The sequence below is a fragment of the Anopheles coluzzii genome, chromosome 2 (assembly GCF_943734685.1).
Source record: "Anopheles coluzzii chromosome 2, AcolN3, whole genome shotgun sequence".
NCBI classification, from domain to species: Eukaryota; Metazoa; Arthropoda; class Insecta; order Diptera; family Culicidae; genus Anopheles; species Anopheles coluzzii.
Genome location: NC_064670.1, coordinates 15584741 through 15596096, shown reverse-complemented (window position 1 = coordinate 15596096; position 11356 = coordinate 15584741). Strand labels below are relative to the sequence as shown.

General features: G+C 47.2%; 1 protein-coding gene across 11 annotated transcripts in view; it reads left to right on the top strand.

Annotated features, from left to right (window-relative positions):
* Positions 1 to 1096: 1096 nt before the first annotated feature.
* The window catches only part of LOC120948153 (uncharacterized), a 162949-nt gene continuing 152689 nt past the window's right edge, over positions 1097 to 11356 (top strand). For 4 of the 11 annotated variants that reach the window (XM_040364184.2, XM_040364179.2, XM_040364183.2 and 1 more), the window contains exon 1: positions 1098 to 2091. In XM_040364184.2, the coding sequence (XP_040220118.1) occupies positions 2090 to 2091 (2 nt within the window). In that variant the 5' untranslated portion in view covers positions 1098 to 2089. Of the gene's footprint in view, positions 2092 to 11356 lie in introns of all 11 variants that reach the window. The other 7 variants (XM_040364181.2, XM_040364178.2, XM_040364180.2 and 4 more) reach the window with 4 other exon arrangements.

The window sequence follows — 11356 nt, the reverse complement described above, 5'->3', positions numbered from 1 at the left end:
TCCTGGGGAGTGATTGAAAGGGGAACGGTGGCGTCCGTCGTTGGTACGCGCTTATGCAAGCGGTGACGGTGTGCACGAGCCATTGCTCTGTCGGTTCGTGGTCGTTGGCCTCGTACGCCGTTCGGGTTTTGTGGTTCCGCTCGGGGGCTACGTTTGGCGCTAGACGACCACCGAAACCGACCGACGACCACCGTTCAACAGGCGAAATGGCGCGAACGCTACTGTAGGCTTGGCCTGGCCAGTGGAGAAGGGAGGTAATGAAGATGTCGGAAGATATTTTCCACCCACCAGAGGGCGGCACTAGTCCACGGCAGCTCGTGCAGGCTGAACGGAAATCCATCGGAGCACGTGTGCTGGAGGATTCTCTGCTCGATGATTCACCATTCGGACTGGGCAACAGAGACGAGACTGTTTGTGTGTGTGTGAGAGAGAGAGAGCGAGAGAGAAAGATTTCATCTGCTCTGAAATGGCTCACAATTGCGCTTTCCCCGGGGGAGAGCTCGAACAAAAAACCCAAAAAACCCGAGTATAAACCCGAGCTGAGCCGAGTCCGTACGCCGACGAAGCTTTGTTTCGGACGATTCGTACCCGCCTTGCTGCTTCCCGTCTGCCCCTATATTGCTCAGCAGCAACCAGTTGCGTCCGTGTTCATTTCCAATCGCTCCCTTTGCGTGCGCGTGTCGTTTGTGTTGTGCATGGCAAAGTGTTCATTCGGTGCGCAACACGTGAGCACCTGTAGCGAAAAGCAGAGCGACCATTAGACAACAGGTGCTCTCGGGGGCTGAACGCGAAAGCCACGAATCATCATAGCACCTACCGTCCGCTTCGCTCTCCCTAGCTGTGGAGCCCTGGTCATTGCACTGGAGAGGGCGAGGGTTTGGTGACGCGACGGAGTTTTCCCGTGTGCGTGCGTTCGCGTGCGTGTATTTGTGCAGCCATTGCGCAATGCGTGCGTTCCCGGGCAGGCGAAACCGTGTCGACCGGAGGCTCCTGTTGCGCTTCGGCTGAGAGCCCGCTCGTGCCACGGCGGATTTTGAGGCGGTCTGTTAGCGAGCGGGGTGGCCTTGGGGACTGGCGGTGGAAGCAAATGGGGGTGGGGTGGGTGGTGCTGCTGGTTGCGGGGTACCATATAAAAGTGAAATATGAGGCGCGCTCGAGCTCAGTCGCGTACGAAGGACTGCTCCCGGTGGACGAACGGCCACGACGGCGAACAGCAATCCCACCTCATTATCTCTAGCTAGTTTTGGGCTTGCTGGGTGAGCTCTCGGACGGCACGGCAATCAGTGCAGAAAGTGTGTCTGGGTGTGCATTGGTATCGCATTGGTGGTGTAATACAAACAAAAAGAGCGTGCAAAGTGGTGAAAAGTGTGCCATGAGCTAGCAAACTTCAACGTACGAGGATTTAGTTCGGTTAATCTTCAGCATCTTCAGTGAAACCGACGCTTGCAAGACCGTCGCAAGAATCGTTCGCGTGTACGGTGAGCAGTATTGGCAGACACAGACGTTTAGTGTGCAGCAAATTTAAGACAAGAAGCGGTACGGCAACAGCAATTAGAGTGGAGTTTTAAATGAGGTGAGTGTGCGTCTGACTAAGATACGACGGGCAGAGCCAGGTACAAACGACCTGTCCGCTATAACCCATTATCTGGAATCCACTTTACGATCGCGGTAGTAGTAAAACAATCGTTAAAAGGTTCGAAACCTTCACTCGAGAGCGCGCGCGTAGACGTGTGTGACACGTGTCTTTCGGTGTGCAGCAGCTCGAGCGGAGCAACTAGTGGTCAATCATGGCGGTCTTGCACTGGGAGCACTTATTAGCGTAGCGTCCCTACCACGTGTCGATAGTGTGTGTGTGTGTTTGTTTGTGTGTGTGAGTGCGTAATAATGAACAAAATGTGGTAATTGTGAGCTAAAAAGTTGTGCCATAAAACAAAGAAAACACTACAAAAATTAATGAAAATAGCTAAATGTACTGATCGTAGATAAATAGACAAGCAAGTGATTAGTGGCTCAGGATAAAGCATAAGACAATCTTGGACAAACACACCACTCGACCGACAGAGCCACATTCAGAACCAATCTCGGCATCATGTATGTAACAGACTCGATTGTTTTATGTTTCCCTTTTTCTATCATACACACACACCATCTCGGTCTCTCTTCTTCTCTCTGTCTCTCCCTATTACCCCATAAACAAGAAGCTTTCGAAAACACTTGAAACAGCAACACTGTACCATAAATTTAATGTATCCTACACTACTACATTCAACCTTTTTTTTGTGTGTGCAATCCCAGAGTAATCACAATCGTTTAGATGCGTGTCAGTAACAGTCGTTCGTTGGGCAGGGATGGTTTTGTTTGCTCGTATCATACGAGCTCTGCGAACAACTTCTGTCTAACACAATCTCCTCCAGTAGCTTGCTCGTGTACAGCAATAATAAGAAGCGAAAGAAATAAAGGGATTTTCTATCCTTTGGCACCGTCCTTAGGCTTGAAGTTTGGTGGTTGATTCACTTGTCATCTGCTGGTGACAGCTCCGCTCCAGGTGTGGTTTGAAATTAATGGACATAGGAAGAAGAAAAAAACGGGAGCACCGCAATGAGTTACTCTGAAACATCTCCCTCCAACACACACACATACATATACATGTGAATTTTGTAGATCATGAGATGGAAGAGATTAGAAGAGCTTTAACAACATCAAAGAGTTTTTTGAGTATGGGAAAAAAGGTTCACCCCCGTCCAGCATCCAGCTTGATAGCTTCGATAGGAGCATTACCGCAGGTAATTGCGGTCCATGGGTGAGTGTGACCTAATCCTAGGAATCTCTATGTGCCACCCTTTGGAGGCTGCTCGGAGTCTTCGGAGCTCGGTATCGGTAGGCGAAGGTCAGCTGTGATTGTCACCGCGCCTATAGCTGATCCCTGGCATTGCGGTCGAACTGGGATATGGCCTTGAGCCTTGAAAATATTGTGCACTCAGGTGGCACGATCTGCACACTGCATTCAAGGCTATCCGATGTTTTGCTTTTGCAGGAATGTTGAAAAGCAAGAACTGCCTGGACTACCAACACTGCTCTATTGCTATGAGCATGTTGAAGATAAGTTGATCAATAATTAAATTGCCTAGATGATGAATCACATAGTTTCTAGAAATTGTAATTAAAACTTAAGCCGATTCAGAGAACCAGCTTCCAATGCTTGATCCAATTCCAGCGAGGGGATTTCCAATTTGGTGCCGCATCTGTGCAGAATTCTAAGCAAAAACGAAACCCAATTGGTTCTTATCGGGCAGCCACTAGACCGGTTGTTGAAAGGGTTTTGAATTTCACAAGAATGGTCAACGCTGCAAAGATCGTTTGATGTTTGAATTTTGATCCATCCAATGTTGTGTTACAAATTGTTGTGCTGCTGCAGAGCCCCATGAGCAACTCCCGCTGGGAAAGGCATTCGAGGGTAGCCCGAGTCTGTTCGGGGAAAATCACCACACCGAAAGCAATACTCCTGCACTGTTTTACTGTGTCATTTTAGCGCAACATCCTGTAACGGGGTTTGCAAAAATGTAATGCTTCACAACGCGAGTAACGACCACGAGCGGAACAGGTCGGTTGGTCGTAAAGTTTTATACGCGGCCTGCGGGCCAACGGAAACAAACACCGAGCACAACTTTCAATGACCTAATTAAGCCCGTCCGAAGCAGAGGGTGCCACCCGTCCGGTGGCATACCTGGTGCATGTGCTCGTCCATCACCACCGAGATGAATTTGATGCGACTCATCGCGGTGAATAGCAAAAGTATGGTGCAAAAGTTGCTCTAACACCTTTAACAGTACAGGTAGTCTAAGGTAACTGCAAGAAACCTCGTCCCACCCCACGCTTTGCTCTTTACTGCTTCACTAATAAAAGAGCTGAAGAAAGGGGAGCAATACTTTGCGTTCGACCGGGGTGGGTTGTAAGGAAGGGGTGGTTTAAAAATGGGAGCCACTTTATGGCTAAGCAAAGTCGAGAAATTACGTCATAAAACATGGAGTCGATGACTGCCTTCGTCACGCCCCGCACCACCATCAGCAGCTCGCTCACTGTGGATGCGTGAACCCGTGGCCAGTTTCATTTGTGTGGCGTGTTTTTTGTTTGCCACTTTTCGCTTGCCAGCGCAAACGCCGTGACCTGGTGGCAAAGTGGAAAAGCAAAGTTCTGCCGCACCGCGTAATCCGGTAATCTCGGAAATCGCACAAACGATGGCAAAAAGGTTGTTGACTGGCCCGTCCGTGCTTGGCGCTGTTGAACCATTTGAAGCCGGCGGGATGAGCGGGTGCGTTCGGTGAGCGAAACTTGGCTCCATAGGTCGCATTCGCATTCAGAGGCAAACGAGCGAGTCGAGCGCTAGCTGGTATGGCTAGCGAAATTCTAAGAAATAAGTCTGCTTGATAAAAGAAATCGCAACAAACGGAACACGGAACAACAACATAATAGAAATGGGTTCGAAATGGTTCGCTGCGCGTAGGAATTGTCTGGCGTTGGACTGGCGAATTTTGAGTAGCACTAGTATGGTTGCGAGAAGTGAAGGTAAAATTAAGCGCAAGGTAGTGGAAGATTGGAGCCCGTAAGCAAGTGATAACGATGTGAAATGATAACGCAATCAGATGGTGGCAGCTGAAAGCAAGCTGTGCAAAGTGCAAAACTCAAAAGACAAACTTTTCCCCTTCCCTGTTCTCGAGCCATGGACTGGTTTTTCGGACGCAATGGACGATGAAGGGGGGGGGGGACACCTTCTTCATTCGTCCATTAACAGCCCATCGTTTATTCTGCCAAAGCCAAACTGGGAGACAAAGAACGGGCGACGACCCATAGGGAGAAGCGAGTGCGGGTTTCCATTGCCGATGATTAATGTTAATTGTGAAAAGTGTTCGCGATAGCGTTCGCGTGGCTTCTGGCTCGAACGTGGCTCGAAGGATGTCGGGCGTCTTAATCCCTCCTGCTTCCCGGGGCCCCGTTTAATCCCTAATGAATTCGTGTCAGCTTTGGCTGCCGTCCCGCCACGCCTCGGATGCTGAAACTTAAGCAGAACAACTTGCATCCCAAGAGAGCGATAGGCAGAGCAAGAGGGTTATGGAGGTTAGGGAAAGAGACAGGGAATAGAAACGGTGGGTGCGTTTGTAGATTCACTAGGGGAGCCGTAGGCTGTAGATGGAATTGGAGGTTTTGTGAAATAATTTACCGCCGAAGCAGTGCCATGTAGCCATCTTATTATAAGGTTATTACATTTTCATCTACAGCGTGTAGCCGAGGTAGCAGCAAGGTATAGAAGATAGAAATTCGGCCCTGTGGACGGAATCGGTGGTGGTTTACGAGGGTTCCTTCTTATGATTGATAACTCTAAACTAGATCCGAAACCGAACGGGAACAGAGCTCGAAATAATATCAAAACTTTTAGAATTTGAGTGTCGTCTTCATGATTGGTTCTATTATCATTATTTAAAGGTCTTACCATGTATTAAATAGTATTAAAAAATATTATTTTACTTGTACTTGTAGCAGGTTGATCTAAAGCGATAATACCATCGTCTTGAGTCGCAAGCTATGACCGCAATGTCAAAGTTGGAATTGAAATTGAAACACTCTATGAAATTCAACTTATAATTGGGCAACTCTCATTGCAAATCTCAAAAGTCTCATTCACCAGCAAAGGCACTAGTGATACCATCTCTCTCTCTCTCTCTCTCTCTCTCTCTCTCTCTCTGTCTCTCTCTCTCTCATAGAATGAAACTCTGAGAAGTTAATCTTTTGCTTCTGAAAAGATGAATATAAAATTAGCCTGAAGCAACAGATTGTTGCTGATGGATGGAAATCACTCAGCAAGGCATAGCATCTGAAGCAAGGAAAACATGCAAAACGAATAGTTGCAGACAGAAGGAAGGTCGTTCAAAATAGTAAATCGATATGCGCTAGCAGCAACCGTTTTACGGAAACCCAACCCCAACCAACCAGCTCTGCTGTGCTGTGAGATGAGCTATTTTAAGCCAGATGTTTACCGCTCCAGCGAGCCGGGAAGCTGGCAAGCGATTCGTGTTTCGCAGCACGAAATCAGGATGAATAAATTTGAATTCTATAAATTCAATCACAATCGACGAACACGAACACTACCGATCCCGCTTCCGTTTCGGAACCGTCCACGTACCGGACGTGCTCGCGCCGAAGGGCCAATCTTGGACAGGAAGCTTGAATTCTTCTTCCCTCTATCGTCCCCCTCAGATGGATCGGGAGGGTAATGGGAAACGAACTTGGGCGCACGTGGTTGGCAAGAAGAATTATTTGGTACCAAATTTGGTCCGCCTGCCAACCGCCTGGAAGGACTAGAGAGAGAGGGAGAAGGGGAGGGGGTTTGTAGGATGCTCGGACGTGTACTGCACCCATGGAAAGGACTTGAAAAGGAATGGAGAGGGCGAGGAGGGGCGCTATAAAGTATGCAAATTGAATTAATATGTTTTATGAATGCTGTTTTGATTTAGCTGACAGTAGTGTCCGGGTTGGTTTGGGTGGGAAGGAGGTGGGGAGAGGCACGATGCTCCGGATTGTACTGTGTGGCCGATGAAGTCTTTTCATGGACGGCCAGGCTGCCAGTTTTTATAGCCATTCCGGTATGCGTCTAGTCACAACCTTCCCAGCCACTGAAGCAAACGAAATCTGTGTGTGTATGTGTGTATGGGTGTGTGTGTGTGTGTGTGTGACTCCGAACGCTGAGCATCCACTTATTCATCCGTTTTATGGTTTATTTTTTAAAAGGGCTTTTTTATGGGAAAACAATGCTCGAAAAATGGCTGACTGAGGCTCACTGTAAGGGTGTGCGGGGGAAGAAATTGAAATGATGCTGTTGTCGTGCATTAGCTTACGCTTTGTGACACTTTGCGAAACTTTCGCTCCACCATTGAACCCATGGATCATCATCGTTCGGGTGTTTTTCGGTACGCCCCTGATGGTAGGAATGGAAAATTAGGACACCATCGCTTTAAGCTACTCTTTCCGGTACGTTATGGTAATGGGTTTTCGGCGATGCTAAGACCAAGCATCCGGTACGAAAAGAGAGCAATGATGTGTTTGTGTGTACTCCCTCCGTACGCCCGCACAATGGCAATGGCATCGGCCAAATTATCAACCCCATTTATGCCCGCAGCGGTACGAGCTGTAGCTGAGCACGTGTTGACAGATGCTTCATTATGCAAAGCGTTGAGCCAAGGCGTCAAAAGGCTACCAGGATACTGCGAGGATCATGCATCTATTTGCTTTGGACAAACGAGCCGCTTGCGGATGGATTATGAAAATTAGTCAGACATCATTGCTATGGCGTACGCAACACTGTTGCGCGTCTGTGCGTGTACAAGCTTCAGGTGGATGGTATATGTACCGCATTTATTGTCTGTTTTAAGTTATGAAATAATAGACCGCTTAGTAAAGTGCAGTAAATATTATGCTGTAAAAGACTTGCTGCCCTGCCCCCTGCATTTATAAACGACCGTGCGCCTCCATCTTACGCGCACGTGTGTAATGTGCGAATAATAAGCACACTTTTCACGATTCATGACAACTGAAATAAAAGAGAACGAAAAACGACGCTCCATTGCTGATGATAATTGAAGCACCAGACCCACCACGTTAGGCAATAATTCTCAAGCTGGTCTTGCAAATCATCCGCACGCGCGTAACATCGTCTGCTGCTGCTGCTGCTGCTGGTGTCGCCCACTGGTAGGCAATGTCGTACATCATTGCACCCCAAACCAACTTTAACAGCAAAAACAAAAAAGGACCACCGTACTTTCGTTTGATGTTCCAAATCAGATTTCCATTCACGCCAGAACGCGAGGAATGTAACGCAAACAGAAAATGACAGCGATGAATCTTCCCATGCCACGAGCGCCGCCCAAACACGAGCGCAGCGGCGTGGCTGCTGTCCGTCCTGGTGGGAGCGTGTTCCTGGAAAAGCAGAAATCAACGAAACAAAAAGCAAGATGCAGAAAGGAGAAGAATTCTTTTTACCATTCCATTCCTTACCTTCATACCTTGCTGCTGCTGCTGCTGCTGCTGCACGGTTGTTGGTTGCGGCAAAGATAAAACAAAAATGATAAGTGAATATCAGATGGAATAGGGAAAACGGAATTTTTGGGGCAGATTTTTGGCAGAAGGTTTTGGTGATTTTCCCTCAGAAAAGGTACAGCGTCTTAAAACGATGGGACGATCTTTAAATTTTCAAATGGAAGGAATGCCTTTTTTGGTTTTCCTTTTTTTCCCGTCACGAAAAGCTTGTGTTTCTGCTTTATTGGTATACAGTAGGAAAAAAGGGCAGCGCGTTGATTGAGATTAAAAAATGATACGACAGAAAAAAGAGGGAAAAGATATATTTCCAAAAAAGCTGCTAATTTTACAAACGAATAATGCTCAACCCTTTAAACAGTGGAAAACGGGAATGTTAGAAACATGGGACCACCACCAATGGGTTACGCTTGTTTGTCGCACCACACCACCCCGCCCAGGACGACGGTTGCTGGCTTCCCGTTTTACGCAAGAGGGGCACAGCGTTTCCCGGATGCAAAGCGCGCGCGTCGAGAACACGCTGAACACGAAACACGACGTGCTACACCTTTTGCATGCCGCTCGCGTGATGCGAAATCGAACGGTCGTGCCGTTCCGTACACACGCAGACAGCGACATAAACGGGGACTAAAAATAAATCAAAGCATCCCTGTGTGGTCTCCCCTCTGCTTACATCGTCACGCTTCCTGCCGTATTCGTCCATGGCGGTGGCTCCGGTTTGCCTTTATCCAGGGCAACGCGTTCGCATGCTTCCCAGCTTCCCCCGGTCCACTCCGGACACTGCGGCCCCACCAATTGAGCAATTTCCCAGCGGAGCGTGGCCACCGGGCTCTGCATGATGGAATGCTTGTACGATGGAATGGTGGGGAAAACACCGGGCAAGAGGCAAAACTTTTCCTTCGATGTCCTTCGCAACCCGCACACTGGACCGGACCGTCGGAGTGGATGGCGTGACGGGATTTTGCTTTTTTTTTTTGCTTTGCATTCTGTGCGTCTCCCTCCTGTTGCTCTTATTTTGGCGAAACATTCCTCCACCATGGGCACATTTATGTGTACGTGTATGTGTGTGTGTGTGTGTGTGTTTGAGTATTTGCTTCGTCCCGTTGTTGCTGGCTGCTGCTGGCTGTCATCGGTTGTTGCTAAAATTAGCTACATAAATCATCATCCTGGCTGGCAACGCCATACGGGAAGCTGGCAAGGCGGAGCGGGGAAAAGCGAGCAGCATTAGAAGCATTAGGAATGGTGGTTGTAGTGAAATCAGGAAAATCCGCCCGCAAAGACACATGGGTATGGGTTGAGCGAGCGAGCGAGCGAGCGAGCGAAACGCGGCATGACCGTAAGGGATCGGTTTGGAAAATCGATCGATTTTCCGCCACCGTAACATGGTGGAAGGAAAGCAAAAATGATGCAAAAAAAAACAGACAAAAACGTTTAAAATATGTTACACTTTATGGTTCTGTCAGTGTTTGAAAGCATGTTTTATTGCTTTGTAAAGGTTTTTGGTGGCAAGCAACAGAAGACGCTGTGCCGAAAGTTCCTAGCGATTTGTTTCGTAGAAAAAAGCTATAAATTTGTGTTTTTTCTATTGTTATGAGAGATGATAAAAGGTTATAACATTATCGTTTAATCAGCATCAATAATTTCTGTTCATAAATTTCAGCAAATGCAATTATTTGTTTAATATTTTAGGGTATTTCAAACAAATTGGCATGTCTTAATATACCCATTAAAACCCATGTGAATGAGAATGTCATGTTTGATAATGATTTAAATTCTCAACACCGATAAAAACAGGGATTTGGCGAAGTATCTTGTCTTTTATTTAGTTTATTTAATTGCAAATACGATAATTAAACGTGTAGATACTAGGTATTATGTGCATCATGTGCGTTTAATGGTTATATTAAAACAGACTTTTCCCCTCGCATCATGTAGTTCAAACACCAAAACTGAATGCCTCACTGCAACGCTCGCTTTGAAACTTTGCAGCTCAAGATAATTATGCATAAAATCATTAAAATAGCACTGTCTGTGTACTAACTACGTACGCAATCTATACCATCCGCACAAACCCACCCATTTCTCAGTCTATTGAAGCGCACCGCTCGATCACATCAACTTGAGCCGTGGGAAAACTTAAAATTACGGGCACTTTCTATCGTGTTTTTTTTTGCGTTGCTCTCTCTTGCACCCGGTTACCATCGTTACCGACCTTACAGTGGCCTCTTCTCGGTTCATTATATAGCTTTCACTGTAGTGGTGCAAACCACTGCCAACGGCAACAGGTAGGCAAAGCCAGTTTGTTCGCTGTTAGATGCGGCACGCGGTGTGGGGCGAAACACTACGGTGGTACAGTTTTCCACTTGCCCGGTACGCGCGCGCCTGATAGGGGAAAACTTGCTTGTGTGCGCTTCGTTTTAAAGCTGCTCGGAAACGCCATCAAGTGTGCAAACGGTGGAGTGGTTGTGTGGTGTGTAGTGATTCTCGTGATTCTCGTTGCGGGCACTGTTGATTATGGATTATAATGGTGCAATCCGTTGCGGTGCTTCGTGCACTGTTTGACGCGTTGTTATGGTAGTTACGGGGTGGGTGAGTGGGTTTGGCGCTTCCCACACAACTTGCAGTTGCAGATACAGTTAGCTGCAACGAGGGTTGCTTGATTTGGACCAAAAATAGCAGCTCGTGGATGGTGCAAGATAAGCATGTAAGCCAGCCATGTTTTTAATATGTTAGAAATAGAAACATCTATGTAATGTTATTCAAAACTTTACACAGACTTGTAACAAGAATTTGATGAAGTAGAAACAAATAAATAAAATCAGATTTATTTGGTTTGAATGAGGCAAGGATATTAGGAAGCAAGGCAAATGTTCCATATTGTCACAACAATGATTTTCCTAGAAGAATCTATTACAACCAATCTTCAATCTGACATAATTTCCCCACATGTGGACTAGCGACAGCTCGAGGTACACGTTCGTGGGCGTGCGCTAGTGTTGGGGTGGTCAACCCTCGCGAGCTCATAAATCGGTTTCACTCGCTAATGGGGAAGAGATTTAATTTCTTACCAGCACACCATGACCAAATCGTGGCGTCATTATCCCGCACAAACTGCTCCGAAAAACCACAACCATGGGTTGGCCGAACAAAAAAAAAACAAAAAGCCTTAATAAATTGATGAGGGATTTCCCCCGAGCACTTTCGGCCTGCGGATAAAACGGGCTCCGGTGGGGGTCGCGGTTGCTTCACATTGGGCTTGTGGTTGCGCGTATAT